General features: G+C 44.0%; 1 protein-coding gene across 1 annotated transcript; it reads left to right on the top strand.

Moving 5' to 3' along the window:
• Positions 1-2489: 2489 nt before the first annotated feature.
• LOC142014810 (NACHT, LRR and PYD domains-containing protein 12-like) lies at positions 2490-17311 on the top strand. The gene is made up of 10 exons (XM_074997966.1): positions 2490-2769; positions 4840-4905; positions 6517-8233; positions 9308-9397; positions 9841-10011; positions 10965-11135; positions 11846-12016; positions 12466-12636; positions 15662-15832; positions 16936-17311. The coding sequence occupies exons 1-10, from the start codon at positions 2490-2492 to the stop codon at positions 17042-17044; spliced, it is 3117 nt and encodes a 1038-aa protein (XP_074854067.1). The 3' UTR covers positions 17045-17311.
• Positions 17312-19238: the final 1927 nt, after the last annotated feature.

Here is a 19238-nt window from a genome sequence, read left to right as displayed (position 1 = left end):
GCTTCACATGCTGGATCCTCTGCCTTTTGTCCCCTTGGCACATAAAGGACACACTCTGTACTCGTGTCATCTGGGACTTTGCTGTGGTAGCACAAGGACTAGGTCTATAGCTTAAGTTCGCTTGGTACAACTGTTATCTCTCAGAGGGGTGAATAATCCAAACCCCTGAGTGCTGTTAGGGCCTGTCCTCCCCCCGCAGTTCTTGGTTTGCTGACAGAAGCGTAAGTCCAGAGTCCAGCATCCGGCAATACGGTGGGTTTATTACGTTAAGCAAGCATGACTTACAATTCTTCCCATCAGTATTTTTCTTCTGCTTACTTCCTATTTGGCCTCAGCTTAGATAGCATAAAATAATTCTTTAGCCACTCCTAGCATATTACAACATTATTCTCTAACTAATCACAGCCCACCACCTTATTTGATTTATACCTAACAAAATTGTGTAACTGACCAAAATAATCAAAGACGCAGACAGTGACCATATAGATAAACAATAGAGAAGTAAAGATCATACAGAAAATACAATACAGAAATGAGGGTTTCACATCCACAACTATTAACCAGTGATTTCTTGCCAGACAGAAAGCTAGGTTCTCTTTAAACATTCTAGGATCTCTTCTTTATCTAGAGGAGTGAGATTGGATTGCCTCCTGAACCACCTAGTATTACCTCCTTTTGATGTAACTCACTTGGAATATGCAGATAGCCCTATACTTCCCAGGCTTTCCAGCTAATGGCTGTACCTGCGGCTTCTCTTTTTGCTTAGCCAAAGAAAAAGGCCTCAGACTGTCCCACAGAGAAAGGCCCGTGCATAGGTGGACTGTGATATTGAGTCTTTGTTTTTATACCCATTGTGACAGGTTGCAGTCACAGAAGACCCCTTGGGATGTTGCCCCGTGTGCTGATCATGCCATTGAGACCCACCTTTCTCTCTCAGCTCCTCCATCCTGCTGAGCCAGATCCTGTGGTGTTCCCCAGCCAAGGCATAGAGTTGGGCTTACCGCCCCCTGCAGAGCAATGCAGGCGCTATTTAACCACAGCTGTGTGTGGATGCAGTTGTAGGGCACGGCAACCAGGGAATCAACCCCCAGAAGGGATTAAAACCCCAAATAAATCCATCTGTCTCTCTGCAAAAGGTTTGCACAGCAAGGGCTCATTAGGGAAACCCCCTTTATTGATCACAGGGAGATCTGCGTAGTGGTAGCCCTCCTCAGGTAATAACAATTTACTCTGGGTTTGATTATAAACAAAAAAGAGTTTTTATTAAGCAAAACAGTAGGATTTAAGTGGTTATGGATAAGGACAAGCCGATCAAAGTGAATTACCATATGAAGCAAATGACCAAATTACCAAAGTTAGCAAATTACATTTTAACGAAAGAAAGAAAGCTCTTCTAAAATTTCTTTCTAAAGAAAATGGAGCATGTTTTCCATTGCATGCAGGATTGTGAAGACTGGATGTGCAGAAGGCACGTAATTAAAAGCACCAAATTTGGGAGGGAGGAAAATATCAGTCATGGTGGTTTTTATATACCCGGAAGTTTGTCAGAGATCGATTTATAAGTTTTCTAGTAAGGACAAATTGGTTATCCTGCTGAATACAGCATCAAATATTATGGAATACATGATGCAACTCTTCTCTGTTTTACAGTTTCCTCATCAATATTTTAAGCTGATCTTCTGTTTTATGATAAGGCTTTGTAACATAAACATTCCAAATCACTACATATTTAAACACTGAAACAAAGATATTATTTTAAATTAACCAGTCAAAGCAGTTTTAGTGTGTTCATAACAAAGTTCATTGTTTGTTTTTTTTAAAGGGAACAATAATTTATTTCCTATGATTTTCATAACAAGACATGTTTGTGAAATTTAACTATATGCTTATATTAAAATATGTTTCCAAAGATTTTAGGCACATCAGTAACTTACTGAGATATAAAGTCCTTTGATTTCGTGGGAGAGCTCTCTAAAAACTAGTTCATCAAATAGAAGTAAAAGGAAAAGTCATTTGTCCAACTATCTGGAATAAGAGGAATGTTGTCCCTACAGTGGAGTGAAAGGAGAGTCAGGATGGACAGCAAGAACAGGAAGACTTTTGAAATAAGTTGTTGTAGCATAGTAATTTAAATTAAAATATGTGTATTTTAGAGGACAGTGCTCTTAAAAACCCAAGCATTTAAGGTGAAAGCTGAACACTCAGACAGTGCATCTAAATATCTATGCAAGGATTTTTTTAAAGATGTGATTTTATAATCTTCATCCTTAAACTAATGAACTGTTTAAATATGGAGCATAGAATAATGCAGATGATAACATCTGCTGAGCCCATTACTTTGAAGATGTTTGTTTTGTGCAGACTCAGGGTGTATTAACTAGTCATGAGTGCAGCTTGGTGAGGTTTCTTGGTTTTAATAGTATGGTGGAGTTTAGATTTAATCTTTTCCTCTTCTAGATTAATTTTCAGACAATTGCTAAGAGTGCACCATGAGCGAAGAAAAGACCCTCACTGACATCCTTGTGCAGGAACTGGAAGATCTCGAAAAGAAAGATTTTAAAAGGTTTAGACACAAATTATGTGATTTTAACTATGAGGGGAAACGTAAAATCCCCCGTGGCAGGCTGGAGAATGCCGATGAAATGGACGTGACCTCTCTCCTGATAGAGTTCTACGGCGAAGACAATGCGGTGAATGTAGCCATCGACATCTTAAACAAAATTGATCTGAAAAACTCTGCCACTAAGCTCCAGGAGGAAAAAGAAACAGGTACAAACTAGCTAATGTTACCTAACAGATTCCAAAACCCTGGGGAAACCAAGGGGAGTCAGAGCCCACTAAAGCAGAGACTCATACGGAGGGAACTTGCAAAAGCCCAGCCCCATTTTTTATACCTGCAAAAAAGGAAGTGGCCAAATTGCAAGTCTAAACCAGAGCACTTGCATCTATATCAACTTGTTTTGCACCTACAGCTGGGAGAAATCAGATTTGCACCTATATTTCGATTTATGTCAGCAAGAGAGATGCTGCTCTTTGAAAGTGGGGTCCCTAATATTTTTCTAGAATGACTCATTATGATAATATTGTGCCACTTTTTTATTGATAGTGTTATTGCCCATTCTCTAGATTAAGGCTGTATTTATTATGCCATGAGTCAGCTGTATGTAGGATATAATACATCTGTACACAAGTAATTATGTAAATTCCAGGCAGACACCATATGGGTAACAAAGAGAGACAGAAACCTATGAGAGGCATAATGTTATTATAAGAGCTTGATTTTGCTACTGTTGTGTTTCCATCGGGAATGGTCACACCCCAAATTTTGTTTTTATGTGAGAAAAAGCACAGCCCATTACACAGGAGCTAAATACATCTGGACAGGAGATGAGTCTTATCCTGCACCCACTGAATCCCAGGGAGATTCTGTGTTTTCAGAAAACACAGATTGAAAGCTCAGAAGTGGAGAATAAGGGGAGTTTTAAGCCACTTTTGTACCACCTGGATTCTGGGCTTCTCTTAGGCCTCGGGGGCCACTGACATAATTATAACAGCCCCAGGGATGGCTCAGATTTCCAGCAGCCTGACACCTCTGCCTATGGGCTGCTGGACTCAGGCTGCTGGATTTCAGCAGAGGCCAAAGTAATTGTGATAGGGCTACAGATACCAACGCTTTCCCCTTTTCATTCCTTTCCCCCTGTGTCACCTCACCAACACACACACTTTGTAATCATCTGAAACAAAGTTTCCAAGATGATCTCAGACCATTTAAAATATAAAGGCAATTTGCATATTGTTTTGCCACTTATTGTAAGTTATGCTACTTGCTTTTAATTTATATTTTAAGAACTCACCACTTCCTGGCCCTCATGGCAACAGGACAAAGTGCAATAAAGTTTCTTTAAAATGTACTTCCCCTATTCCTGTGTGTGCCCTTGATGTTTACTTAAGACAAAAGAATTGAGTCCTGGCTCTACAGGTTGTACTTCCCTGGTCTGGCACACTTAGGACCTGAGCAGTCCCAAACCAGAGATTTTGCTGGACCAGGGAAGATAAATGCTGTCCTGCTGGTCTCTGGCACCCACACCAGGGCTATGCTCCCAGCCACCAACCCAGACCACTTCCCTGCTGTGGCTCCCCAGCCACCAGCTTACCAGTCCCTGGCCACCAGCTTTCCAGCGGCTGTCGGCTTCTGGGCCCCGTACACCGCTCCACAGCCTCTGCCAGCCCAGCTGGGCTGCCTGGCCAACTCCAGGCCACCAAGGCTCTGTGACCGAGAGAGTCCCAGATTTTAGAGGTTTAACTTGGGCTGCTTCTGTTGGAGGTGGCACGGTAATGAGGCAATTCAAAGCAGGCTAATGAGGTGCTAAAGTGCATATTCAGCACCTCATTAGCATAAAGAGCAACCATGCAGATTTCAAAGTGCAGACTAGGAATTGCATATTGACAGTGTAAATGGGGGGTAGCTTCAAAATAAGTGTTCTGCTTCAACATTGCCTTACTCCCACAGAACTAGATCAGAGTAAGGGAATGTCCAAGTGGGGCGCTTATTTCAAAGCTGCCCCCATCTACACTGTCAATCTGCAATTCGAAGTCTGAATTTTGAAATTCGTGTGGCTGCCATTACGCTAATGAGACAATGAATATGCACATTAGCGCCTCATTAGCCCACTTTGAATTGCCTTGTTACCATGCCACCTCGAACAGGAGGTGGCATGTGTAGAAGCAACCTTGTATAAATATCATTCCTATAAAAGGAGCAGAGATCCATTGCTAGGTGGCTCATGCCCATCTAATCTCTCTCTGACTCCTGTTAACACCATGTTATTTTTCTTTCAGTTTTGATTCAGCGTAAAACTACTCGAACTCAGTCTGTTGGAACTCTGAGTTACAAGGCAGCACAAGGTAAAGTATGGGGCATGCATGTTGTGAATCGTATCAGTTGTTAGCAGCACTGCAGACTCTGTGGGTTGACATCTTTCCTTCCATGAGAGATGGTGGGAATTGCAGCATAAGATAGTTTGCAATGTCTCCAGTGATTGAAGAGTCCAATCCTAGATTTTCATGGTCTTTAGTAGTTATTGCAAAAGTATGTATCTTGGTGGGGAGCCTCTTGCTTCCTGTGGGCGCTTTTCTCTTCAATCTCTAAGAGACAGTTTCTGTCACAGACTTTGTTATACTGATGGAGACGATGCCACAATTTGATGAGAAATCTTGGCAAGTAATCCTAACAATCAGGAACAATTCTAAATGCCTTCACAACTCACTTGCATGTATAGGGAAGCTTGGGCCATCTTGTTGTTCTTGTTCCTTCTGATAGGTCCCTGTATAGCATGTGCTTGGATAGTCATCCATGTACCTACATATTCAGATGGCCCAGCCAGCAAAGTCATCTTTGCTTGTACAGGGTTGTCACATTTGGTAAATTTGCCCTCTGAAGAACTTCTGCATTTGGAGACTTTAGCTTGCCATTTAGTGTTCAGTATGCAACATAAGCAATACAGATGAAAACTGTTCCACTTTCTCTCCTGGTGAGCAGAAGTGGGCTGTGTTTCCCCACCGTATGTGAGAGTGCTGAGGATCCAAACTTGGTACACTAGCCTTTTGGTCTAGATGGTTAAGCTTTGAGTTGTTCCATGCTCTTTAGTCTGATAAAGTTGGTGGAAGCCTTTCCAATGTGAACATTTAGTTCTTCATCCAGTGGGAGGTTGGTGATCACTGCAGAACCTAAGTAGCTGTACTTTTAGACTCCTTCTAGCTGGTTTGCATTTAAAGCAATTAAAGTGTCTTGTGGAACCCCGTCCTAATAAAACCATTTTCTTAATGCAAATGCCTGGCAGGCAATACATGAGTTCTTGTAGCAGGTCTTCATTGTGGGTTACCAGGGCAGCAGCATCCATGTATCATCATCTAGCATCATCCTGTTCCTTGGTCAGCAACTTTTAGACTTTAGCATTACAGTGCACAACTAAGTTTTCAGTGTATCAGTAGGCAAAACTAATAGTCTGTTGGAGATGGAAGCTGTCCTCAGGTGCCCCAGTGTAAATCTACAGTAACTGTAATTAAGTAATTCCTCTGATTTATTTGAGTGATGCAGAAGCCAGAATTTGGACCAGTACATTTTCCAAATTCTTAAATTCACCAGTGAGCTGGTGGCTGATCCAAGTTCCATTGAAATAGATGGGAATCATTCTACTTTTAAACATCTATTAAATTACACATGTATTTTCTCTTCTTCTCCCTGCATCTCTCTATACTGAAAACGTTTCAATAGTATAGTCAATTTTTTAGCTGAATGTAATGTTTAAATTTTAATTTAAAAATATTTCCATCATGTGAAATTACCCTCCTCAACCCCCTCAGCAATGGGATCTGTCATTCCCCTTATTAACTAGAATCTGGGATTCACATGCACCTTCACAAGGCTCCTGTGAAACTCATTAAATGACAAATCTGTCCTTTTCCCCCCTGAATATCTGTATTCATGGATTCTAACATTTCATATAATTGAATTAGATTACAGACCAAAGTATAAAGAATATATACGAGAAAAATACCAACTAATCGAAGAGCGGAAGGTTGGAGAGTGTGTGGAACTAAACGCAAGGTACACCAAGCTGCTGATTGTAAAGGAACATCGTGACCAGAAAGAGAGAAAGCATGAAATCAGAGCGAAAGGGAAAGAGCATGCAGAAATCATGGAAAAGCGAGCAAGTTCAACTAAACTGGAGAAGTTATTTGATCGTATTGGAAGCAGGCACACACCCCTGAGAACTATTGTGCTGCAGGGAGCTGCTGGGATTGGAAAAACCATGTTAGTAAAGAAGCTCATGGTAGACTGGGCATTTGGAAAACTCTATCCCAACAAATTTGATTACATCTTCTACATCAACAGCAGAGAAATGAACTGTATTTCTGAGCCTCGAAGTGTTGCTGATCTGATTTTAAACAATTGTCCCGAGAGAAATGCCCCCGTCAAAGATATGTTGATGAATCCAGAGAAGCTTTTGTTCATAATTGATGGCTTTGATGTACTTAATTTTTCCTTTGATCAGCGAGAAAGTAGTCTGTGCACTGACCCCTGTCAGACCAGGCCTGTGGAGATCATATTGAACAGTTTATTAAGGAAAATGATTCTTCCGAAATCCTACTTAATAATCACCACGAGACCAACCGCCCTGGATAAACTCTGTCAGTGTCTGAAGTTTCCCCACATTGCAACAATACTAGGATTCTCTGAAGAGGACAGGAAAGAGTATTTCCGCAAGTTCTTTGCCAATGCCGTGCAAGCCAAACAAGCGCTAGATTTCGTAAAAGAAAACGAAATGCTCTTCACCATGTGCTTCGCTCCCATTGTATGCTGGATCCTGTGCACGGTGATGAAACAGCAGATGGAAAGTGGTGAAGATCTAGCCAAAAGCTCAAAAACAACTACTTCGGTATATATGCTCTTTCTGTCCAGTTTATTAGATAACCACTCCAATTCAAAGGAATCAGTACACACTGACCTGAGGAAGTTGTGCTCCTTAGCTGCAGATGGGATCTTGAACAATAAAGTACTCTTTGAAGAAGAAGATGCAAAGAAGCACGGTTTGGAAGGCTCAGATATTCAGTCCCTTTTTCTCACTAAGAATATTTTCCAAAAAGATATAGGCATCGAGAGTGTCTATAGCTTCATTCACTTAAGCTTCCAAGAGTTCTTCGCAGCTTTGTTCTACGTCCTGGTGAAAGATAAAGGGTCTGGTTCAGTGACTCCGGAGAAAAATGTGAATGAAATTTTGAATACATATGGAAAATCTAGAGATAATTCTTTTACCTTAACTGTACGTTTCCTGTTTGGTCTCTTAAACAAAGAGAGAGTGAGTCACACAGAGAAAATCTTTGGCTGTAAAATGTCTCTTGAAATTAAGCAGAATTTATTGAAGTGGTTTGAATCTGTAGCAAAAGCAAGCTGCTCTCTGACCTTCAAGTCTCTCCAGGAAAAGCGATTCCAGCTTGAATTACTTCACTGTTTGCATGAGATTCAGGAAGAAGAGTTTGTCAAAAGTGCAATGGATCATTTCCAAGAAATTGGACTGAGCAATATTAATTTTACAAAAATTGATCACATGGTTCTTTCATTCTGCATAAAGCATTGTCGTAATGAGCAGTCGCTCTCTCTGAATGATTGTACGTTTGGCCTGGAAGAGCAGGAGGAAAGACGAGGGTCGGTACTACCCAAGTTTGTTCGTAGGTGAGTGTGTCAATTTATATCCAATGTGTGTAGTTATAGTAGCACCCACTATTGTCAGAGTGCAGATGGATTTGTCAGTCATTCCAGGAGAGTGACTATGTAACTCACATACTTAGGATGTGGTTCACTGTACCCCATGTAGTGGCACCTAGATCACTTACAGAGAAAAACGAGTGTCTGCTACAGCCTGAGCTGAGAGGCAGCTGGCTTTTAGCTCAAACTGGAGAGGCACCTGTACTAAGCTCCAAAGCTCCCAGGTTCATGTCTGCTTGTGGGTAATTATACCGTGTTGCCTAAATCCAGAGTCCCTTACTGAACACAGGCTGCATCTACACAAGCAAGATTTTTCAAAAGAAAGGGGCTCTTTGGAAAGAGCCCATGGAGCATCTACACACAGTGCTCTTTTAAAAGTAAATCGAAAGAATGTGGCTGTCCTTTCAAAATCACTCTTCCTTTCCTGTTTCAGGAAGAGTGCCCCCTTTGGAAAGCTTCTTTCGAAAGAAAACATGTAGACGCTTCTCAGGACCCTTCTTTCAAAAGAAGCATCTTTAGTTTCAATCCCTGGCCTGTTCTTTCGAAAGAACAGGGGCTGTGTGGACGCTCTCTTTTGAAAGAGCAGATCACTCTTTTGTGTGTGGACGTGCTCTTTTGAAAGAAGCTCTTTCAGAAGAGATCTTCCAAAAGAGCTTCTTTCAAAAGAAGTCTGTACTGTAGACATAGCCAGAGTGTACTGACGATAGTGGGCTGCTCATATTATCACAGTCTTGACCCAAGACTTTCCATAAACATTAATGGCCTTTGGTTCAGGATCTTTGTTCTGCTGAATAACATATCTTCAATTCCCTGGGCTGTCAAAGAAGCCTAATTCACTTACACATTCCTGATGCCGAAAACTTACCATTTACCAATCTGGCATGAGACTAAAGGGGCAAGGGCACCTGATCATGTTAAAACAATTAAAAAAAATAACTGAATTGTCTGCTCCAGAGTGAAAATTGTTGGGCAACTTCTTGACAAGAGAGTGAGAATTTTTTCAGCATCCAAAATGAAATGTTTCTCTGCTCTCTTTCCAAGGGAGGCAGAGGAAGAGGAGCCAAAATATTCCCCGCCTCACCTTTTGTGCCAAGCATTGAAGGATCCACACTGTAAAGTAAAGAAAATATCGTAAGTACCTGCTCTTGGCTGAGCCTGATATGGCTGGTGTTCTCTCAGGGGAGCAGCAGCAACATGTGGCTATACAGCACTCGGGGTTTAGTCTTTGGCAGGCAAAGCAGATGGAATTCTAACTTACGTGGACCCAGCCAGCTTCATGATGTGATAAAGATCCAGGAATTTGGAGGTTACTTTAAAATTAGTATTAAGGTTCATTTCTGTTATTACTGTTTACCAATATAAGCGTACATCTAGGCTACCTGGAAGATTGACCCATTCAGGGTCGATCTTCTGGAGTTCGATTTCATGTGCCTGGTAGAGACACATGAAATCTAATTATCTGGGCCCAGCAGCTGACCCCTGTAGTAAGGGAGGTCGACAGGAGAGTTTCTTTGATGTGAATGAAGGTGGCCAGCTGACTAGAAACAAGCAGTAACCACATCTGTCTCTTGCAGCTTGGGGTGCTGCCGTCTCACCTCTGCTTGTTGCGAGGACCTGGCCTCTGCTCTCAAGACAAACCAGTCTCTGAAAGAGCTGGACCTGAGTGGTAACAAACTGGGGGAAACAGGGATAAAATTGCTCTGTAAGGGCCTGAAACATCAAAACTGCAGTCTTCAGAAACTGGGGTAAGTAACCGTGGCTTTGTAATGGTGTTAAAGTCCATGCATAATATCACAAACCTAAATCCTAGAGGCAGTCTTCACTTCAGTTCATAGACAGTGTTAAACATTCCCTTGGTGCTGTTTCAGAAGGTTTTAGCCCCAACATTATGGAGCTGCTGCTAGTTACACTCTGGTTAAAGTTGTGTGCAGCCTTCCAGGAGATGCCAAATTTTCCATTTCCAATTAACTTTCAGGAAAACCTCCTTATGGTCTGAAATTTGCCACCCTGTACTCTCAGGCCAGAGAGTTTGTCAGGAAAGTTTAACTCGAGTTTGTGATTTCAGAGCTGGAAGGAGGCACCAGACTGGAACTTGCAGTTCCAAACACTCTGGTCTCCTTTTGAAAGTGGAAGATTAACATGACCCAGCCCTGAGGCAGGGAGATAAGGCCCCTATGGGACTTTGACTCTGTCACGGTCAATTATGATTAATAATTGTTGACATGCTCTGGGTCAGACTATGGCCACTGGCTGGAGGCATAAAATGGAAGTGGGAGAAAAGAGCACCAATCTTCCATTAATATGCCCTTATCAAAGTGGCGTCCAGTGCCACTCCCAACATGCCCAGAACACAATGGGAGGGAAAGAAAGACGGCCATGGCATCACTGTTGCTGCTGGAGTCTTGTAATGGTCACGGTGTGCTGTGGCTGGAGTCACAGCATAAATTATAGCATGCGGGATAATACAAGAGGCTGCTCGCACAGTACCTTTCAAATGATGTCGCAGTGGCCAGCCCAGCATGCCCACAGCAGCCATTTGGTTTCCTCCACACTGGAGCAGCCAAGATGTCCCTCAGGCTTGCTGGATTTCAAACCACCTCTTTGGTGCAGGTGCTGAGCTGCCCGGCTGCGAGAGGGATACGAGCGGCTGCATTCGAAGGAACAGCCGCTGTATTCCATGTAACTTTGTCTCCTGCAGGCTGAGGGGTCGCAGTTTCACCACCACTTGCGCAAGCGATCTCGCCTCTGTGCTGGCTAAAAACCAGAGCTTGACAGAGCTGGACCTGAGCTACGGTCAATGGGGAGATGCAGGAGTGAAGCAGATGTTCAAAGCACTAAAGAATCCAACTTGTAAACTACAGAAAATTAAGTAAGTAGCCACTAGGCTAGCTGAGCATTTTCTTCGTACGGGGTTTCCTTGTCTCTCTCCACCAGCGCATGTGCTAGACATAGGCAAAGAGCCTCCTCTTCAGATGTAGGGCACCTGGTCTTCAGGCACTATTTGGAAATCTACAGCCAAATATTACACTATGAATCCTTTAACCCCCCTCTAGGGTCACCAATCCCCTCAGCCATAGGAGATGATTTATGTTTCCCTGGGGATGCTCCATCCCTTCTCTGCCCTGAGGCCCTGCCCCCCACTCCACCACCTCCCTTGAGGCCTTGCCCTCAGTCTGCCTTTCCCTGCCCTTGCTTCAACCTCTGAACAGCTAATGGGCACCTCTGCCTCACAGCTGTGACTGGTGGGTGCTGAGCAGCCATGGTTTTTTCTTCCATGGGTGCTACTGCCCTGAAGCCCCCACAGAGTCGGTGCCTCTACTCTCAGCTGCAGGCATACGACACACATTGAAATGAGGGGGAACTACACAGGTGTAAATGGGAACAGAACTGAACCCAGATGGCCTATTCCAATGCCCCGTGAAACCAATGGAAAGAGTTGCTTTCACTTTGAGGGACACTGGATCTGATTGAGGGAGTCTAATTTTCACTGCCTTGCATGTCACCTCTGCAATTAGTCCCCTAGGCACAGTGAGTGCTGCAGAAGCTGCTTTTCTTTCCAGACCTCTCTGTCTCCCACAGATTGGAGTGTTGCCTTCTCACCTCTGCCTGTTGCAATGACCTTGCCTCAGTTCTTGGTATCAACGAGACCCTGGTGGAGCTGGATCTGAGAAATAATGAGCTGAGGGATTCAGGAGTGAAACAGCTGTGTGCTGGCCTGAAACGAGAGAATTGTAAAATACAGAAACTCGTGTGAGTGTTCCTGGATGTTCTTAAAAGCCTCTGATTAGTGTTTGTTCATTTCCAAGGAATCTGTGTAAGTTTCCCCATGTGGGTGGTGAAGGTGAGGTGCCACTGAGACCTGGAGCATGAGCAGCATGAAGTAAGAAGTGGAAGGATTGTTCTACTGCCCCTTGAATAAAGAGGCTAAGCCTGCAGAAGCAAGAGCTAGATCCTTCAGCACAGATTCCCATGAGACGTGGTTGGAGGCTTGAGCCCAGGACACCTAAGGGTTTTCCAGGAAATACCTCTCTGGCTGGTCTCCTCCAGGACTTTTCCCTTAGAGATGCTGCTCAGAGCAGAGGACTGAAGCAGCCATGTGGGGGGCCATCAGAGTGTGCCAGGCAATGGGAATGTCCAGAGTAAGCAGGGAGGCTCAAGAGGCCTGGTCACTCTTGTCTCTGTCCATCTGTCCCCTGCAGGTTGTCGAACTGCTCTTTCACAGGAACTTCTTGTGGGGATCTTTCTGCCATTCTTGGCAAAAGTCAGTACCTGAGAGAGCTGGACCTGTGCTATAACAAACTGGGAGATGCAGGATTCAGACTGCTGTGTAATGGGCTGAAGCAGCCAGCCTGTAAACTACAGAAAATCAGGTAAATCACCAGAGGTTTCGTTTGTGATTGGCTGGTCTGAGCACTGCTCCTTTTAGTTCATCTGGGCACATTTTCCTCCATGGACATGGTGGCTGCCAAAATTAAGCATCTCCTGCAACTGCAGCCATTCCTTAATCTCCGGAAATACAGGTTGAACCTCTCTAATCTGAAACTTTCTTGTCTGGCAACCTCCATAATCCAGCATGATTTTAGTTAGCCGGACAACCACTTACCATGAGTGTGGCCAAGTCCCCTCGGGTCCCCTAAAGTTTGTTTCCAGCCACCAGTCCTGGCTCTCAGTGTTCTGTGCTGTTATTTAGCTGTAATTTACCCCTAAATGTCTTCCAAGAGCTCTGTAAGCGGTGGAAGTGTTGGTAACGTGCTAGAAAATATTGACCTCATCATCCAGCAAATTGTCTCATCCAGCGCCAGTCAGGTCCCCAGGATGCCGAACAAGAGAGGCTCCACCTGTAGTGTTAAAACAAAGGAATCTTTTTTACAGTCATCAGTGTGAGTCTCCAGATAGTCTCATCCGCTCCCCTCGCTGTGCCAGGGTCAGGGCGTTACAGCTTTCTCCACTAAAGGCCAGAAGTCTCTTTTCTTTCTAGGAATGGTGAAATTTATTTATTTACTTCCTTATTTGGGCATTTAATGTGCCAAACTGGCCACGCAGGAGACTGAAATGGTCTGTTTTGCCACAGAACAAGTACAGCCCCATGAGCTCACTGCCAGCTCCACTAGGCTGGCTGTGCCAGCCCCGGGTCAGAATCATAAGCCGGGGCAGTCAGTTACAGTGACATCTGTATATAGTCAAAACAAAAAAGAACTCCAGTAGCACTTTAAAGACTAACAAAATAATTCATTAGGTGATGAGCTTTCGTGAGACAGACCCACTTCTTCAGACCACAGCCAGACCAGAACAGGCTCAATATTTAAGGCACAGAGAACCAAAAATAGTAATGGAGGTTGACAAATCAGAAAAATATTATCAAGGTGAGCAAATCAGAGAGTAAAGGGGGAGAAGTGGAGTCAAGAATTTGGTAAAGCCAAGTATGCAAAAGAGCCCCTATAATAAGCTAGAAAATTCCCATCCCAGTTCAAACCACGTGTTAATGTGTCCAATTTGAATAGAAAAGAAAGTTCAGCAGCCTCTCTTTCCAGACTGTTGTGAAAATTCCTCTTCAGTAAAACACAGACTTCCAGGTCTTTAACTGAATGGCCCACTCCATTAAAGTGCTGGCTGACAGGTTTGTGAATCAGGAGCGTTTTTATATCTGTTTTATGTCCATTAATTCTTTGTCTAAAAGAGTTTGAAGTCTGTCCAATATACAAAGCATCTGGGCATTGTTGGCACATTATGGCATATACGATGTTAATTGAGGAACAAGCGAATGTGCCCGTGATTCTGTGAATAACCTGGGTAGGTCACCCAGTGATGGTATCTCCAGAATAGATATGTGGACAAAGTTGGCAATGGGCCTCATTGCAAGAAAAAGTTCCAGGCTTGGTGTTCCTATGATAGACTGTGGTTGTTGGTGAGCATCCTCATAAGGCTGGGAGGTTGTCTGTATGAGAGAACAGGCCTTCTGAAGTGTGGCATCCTGATTAAGCATAGGTTGTAGGTCTTTAATAATGTGTTGCAGTGGTTTGAGTTGGGGGCTGTAGGTGATGGCCAGTGGTGTTCTGTTATTGGCTTTTTTGGGCCTATCTTGGAGTAGCTGGTCTCTGGCTATTCGTCTGGCCCTGTCGATTTGTATTTTTATTTCTCCTGGTGGGTAATTCAGGTTTATGAATATTTGGTAAAGATCTTGTAGTTTTTGGTCTCTGGCAGTAGGATCAGAGCAAATGCGATTGTACTTGAGGGCTTCACTGTAAACAATGGATCTAGTTATGTGTGCAGGATGGAAGCTAGAAGCATGCAGGCGAGTATAGCTATCAGTGGGTTTCCAGTAGAGTGTGGTACCAATCAGGCCATCTTTGATTTGTACTGTAGTGTCCAGGAAATGTACCTCTCGCGTGGAGTAGTCGAGGCATAAATTGATGGCGGTGTGCAGATTGTTAAAGTCTCTGTGGAATTCTTCTACAGTCTCTATACCATGGGTCCAAATCATAAAGGTGTCATCAATGTATCTTAAGTAGAGGAGGGGCAATAGGGGGTGAGAGCTGAGGAATCGTTGTTCCAGGTCAGCCATAAATATATTAGCATATTGTGGGACCATGCGGGTCCCCATAGCAGTTCCACTAATCTGGAGGTATAAGCTGTCCCCAAATCGGAAATAATTGTGGGTGAGAACAAAGTTACAAAGGTCAGACACCAGATTGGCTGTGGTGACATCAGGGATGGTATTCCTCATCCCTTGTAATCCGTCTTTGTGTGGAATATTAGCGTACAGAGCCTCCACATCCATGGTGGCAAGGATGGTGTTGTCAGGAACTTTTCCGATGCTTTGTAATTTCCTCAGGAAGTCAGTGGTATCTCAGAGATAGCTGGGAGTGTTGGTGGCATAGAGTTTGAGGAGGGAGTCCACGTAACAAGATAGTCTGGTGGTAAGGGTACCAACACCCACAATGATAGGGCATCTGAGGTTGCCTGGTTTGTGGATTTTGGGAAGTAAATAGAATAATGCAGGTTGGGGCTCAGATGATGTGGCTGAGTGAATAAGGTCCTGAGTAGCCGCAGGGAGTTCCTGAAGTAGTAGTTGTAAATTCTTTTGGAATTTGAATTTGAAAAAGCTCATCACCTAATAAATTATTTTGTTAGTCTTTAAAGTGCTACTGGGCTGCTTTTTTGTTTTGATAGTACATAGACTAGCACAGCTTCCTCTCTGTTACTATCTGTATATAGTGCAGAGAATAGCTGTGATCATAATGGCTTTTTCTGGCCTTAAAATCTAAGGCTATGAATGCAGTGAACATATTGATCCCCAGTAGAACTCCACTGGGCTACTCCAGGGATGATTCTGGCTTCACTGGGGAGGAGGCAGGGGATACCATGCCTGTAGTACCATGTCCCTGTCTCTTGCAGGCTGACTGGGTGTGGTCTCACACCTGCTTGTTGTGAAGACCTCTCTGTTGTCATTACCACAAATCAGTCGCTGACAGAGCTGAATATCAATCTTGACGCACTGGGAGATTCAGGAATGAAGCGGCTGCGTGAGGGACTGAAAAGCCCGAGTTGTAAGCTGCAGGAACTGCGGTAAGTGACCGCTGGCTGTCCTAATGCTTCTTAGGACTTATGCCTTTTAGACTTAGGCTAGGTCTACACTAGGCAAAGTAAGTCGACTGCAGATATGCAACTCTAGCTACAGCAATTGCGTAGCTAGAATCAACGTATCTTCACTTGGCTTACTTGGCCATCCCTACTGAAGAACTCGACATCAACCTTCCTTACTCCTCATGTCTCATGAGTACAGTGGTCAACTGTGACCTCTGAGAGGTAGATTTTGCACATCCCTACCAGATACGTGAAATCAAACCCAAGACGATCAACCCTGAGGAGGTCAATCTTCTGAGTTAATGCAGACTAAGGCTAACAGTTGTTTCTGGGTTTTGGTTTCAGCTCCCTTCCCAATTATCTCTGCCTATTATCCTATGCTGGGAGTCATGGCACAGGATCCAGCTACACCGGCTCTTTATTATAGACTCCCACATGTTTGGTAAATCTCCAGCAGGGAAGATGGGCCCAGATTCAGTCCCCTTTGCAGCATTAGAGTAGCACAGGAGTGAATCATGCCAGGGAATCTGGCTCGTTTTCTCCAGCTCCGTTCTGGTACAAACTCCCACTAGAATAAGACCTACCACGTAATCCCTTGAATTAACCCACTTCCACAAGGCAGGCTCCGAGGAATAGGGCCAGGCCAGGGATAATGCTCTCTCTGTTTCCATTCAAGGGATTCAGTTTTCTTAATCCCAGCCTGTAATTCTCCATGCATTTACAGTTGTAGAGCGTGGCTGGTATCACTCAGTAAGAACTCCTGCAGCTGACTTAGAACTTACACTGATGGGCTCCAAAGAGTATCTAAGCTAGTCTGTTCTGCTTCACACTGAACAGAAGTGGGGAGTGAGTAGAAGAGAAGATAAATGGGAAGATATAGATCACAGATATGGCAGACCTCACTTCTATGGGAGCAAAGAGATTTAAATCACTTTCTGTCCAAAAAAGTGTCAGAAAGCCATGTGTATCCAGGGGTGCTGCACCACGAACCATTCATGTGACCATAAGAGTGTGCACAGCTGTGGGCGCAGTAACACAATCTCTGGTATTGATATGTTCACAATGTACTTGTGCTTCTTCACTAGCTTGAATGGAGAATCTGTTATGGAAAATGACAAGGATGAAGAACAGGGCTATAATGGTGACGAAGACTATCATGACGATGAAGAATACAATCCTGAGGATCATCTCTGACCACATCAGCAAAATATCACTTTAGGAGGATTTCCCCTTTCCCACTCATTTAAAATCACTCATCGGCTCATTCAAGAAATGGCAAATGATAAAACAATGCACATGCGCCTTTTCTTTTAGAGGAAAACTGATTATTAAACATGAATAAACTGATTACAATCCCACAAAGCAGGTTCCAAGCCTACCTTAATATCATTGGAGACCAGTTGTACCAAAGAAAGATTTTTTTCTCCCATTTAGAAAAAATGTCTTTTTTTCAGCAGCAACAATAAATTAGTTCAAGAAATTTCAGCCAGCTTTGCTCCCAGGATATTGCTTGCAGTTGAGACTTTCTCAAGTCCTGCTCAGTCCTACAAACCATTTGAGAACCAGAATAATAGAAGAATGTGATTTGCAGCAGTGGCATGAAACCACAGTGCCTAAATACCAGGGTGATGGATACTTTAGAAATAGATAGGTGGCCTGTTGAAAAATACTATTTGATCTGTAAAACATTTAAAACTGAACAAAATGAATTTATGATAACTGGCACACACAGCAGCATTCTAATTCTGTCAAGTGCAATAGGATACGTTGAAAAGGCATAAAGCAAATAGAATTCAGTACCATGGCCCTACTGACCTTCCCACAGTAACAGGGAGCCATCTCGTGGAGAAAGTGAAAAAGAGCAGAGTGAAATCATGTGGTGAAATTATTTCCTGTATTATTATTTCCAATTGAGCTTGGCATCTTTTTAGGCAGTTAAGTGAAGTCCTCTCCCCAATGTGCAGCTGCAGTGAGACAGAGCACACAGCATGTTAGGCTGCATAAGAAATGGAGTGGCAAATTATGCAAATAATATTTTAATGTCATTATATAAATCAGTGCTGTGGCCTATGGAATTCCAAGTGCAGAGTTCTCAAAAGCCTAATCAAGGGGGTTCCGTGAATGGTGAGAAGAAAGACCCAGAACCTGGAAACACTCTAAGAAGAAAGAGTGAAAAAATGGAAATTGCTTATGTTAGAACAGAAGCAAATCAGAGGGAACATAATAAATCATGACTGCTATGGGGCCAGAGGCTCAGGTGCTTGTGACCTCCTCCTCTCATGACACAGCTCTAAGGAGCCACCTGATTAAATCAGATATGGGGAACTTTTTGCGAGGTCCAGGGCCTACTAGGGCCAGCGCTAGTACATTCTGTAGGCTTCTCTAGGCTCTGTGGTGGACCAAAAAATGAGGGGTTCAACAGGGAAGGGGTCTGCCAAGCAGTGAGCTTGGGGTGTGGGATCTGAGCAGGTGGGAGGGTGCAGGAGTGGGCTGGGGGTGGGTGCTCTCGGCATAAGTGGGTGGGGAGTCTGGATGGGTGGGGGAGGCAGGAGCAGGCCCAAGGTCTGCCCAGGAGAGGGGCAGGGGTCTGGGTGGAGGGAGGAGCAGGAGTGGGCTCGGGGTGTGGAGTCTGGGTGGAAGGCGGAAGGAGGGTTTGGGATATGGGGTCTGAAAGGGAGAGGTTGGGTAGGGGTGAGGGATCTGGGAGGGAAGGAGCAGGAACAGGCTGTTGGTGGGGAGTAAGGGTGGGAGGGTGCAGGAAGAGGGTGAGAGTGGGGGAGGGGGTTGAGCAGGAGGAAGGACACATAAGAGAGCAAGACCACAAACAATACCTGGACATATACCAATCTATAAATGTGCCCTGGCCTCACCTTCTCTTTTCTCCCCACCCGCCAACAAAGTGCAGATGTGTGGGTGTTCCATGTTTGTTGTTTTCAATGAAGGAAATTCTTGGGTCTGAAAGCAGTCCTTATTCCATTACATGGAAGCAAGCAAGCACACCCTGCCAAAGCAATAGTACTTTGCTAACCAGTGCATCGTATGGACCAGTCACAGTCACCTACTGGCATCACAGCCACTGCACTCCCATGCATAGCAACAAATATGATTGACTTTCAGCATCAAATTGCTGCCTCAAGGCAACCCTGATGCTTATGGCCCTGAGTGCCTTTAATAGCCCTGGTCTTAGGCTGTTTAAACTCAGGCTCCAGGTGCTGAGCCTCAGAGGTCTAGCTCTTGAGTGAAGTTTTCACCCTTCTCTTCACACATATTACGAAGGGTACAGCACTCAGCTATGAGCATAGGGACGTTGTCATCGGCCAGGTCCAGCTTCCCATACAAACACCGCTGGCAGTCTTCTAAATGGCCGAAAGCACACTCCACAGTCATT

This window comes from Carettochelys insculpta, chromosome 6 (genome assembly GCF_033958435.1).
Source record: "Carettochelys insculpta isolate YL-2023 chromosome 6, ASM3395843v1, whole genome shotgun sequence".
Taxonomy (NCBI): Eukaryota; Metazoa; Chordata; order Testudines; family Carettochelyidae; genus Carettochelys; species Carettochelys insculpta.
This window is presented reverse-complemented; position numbering and strand designations above follow the sequence as displayed.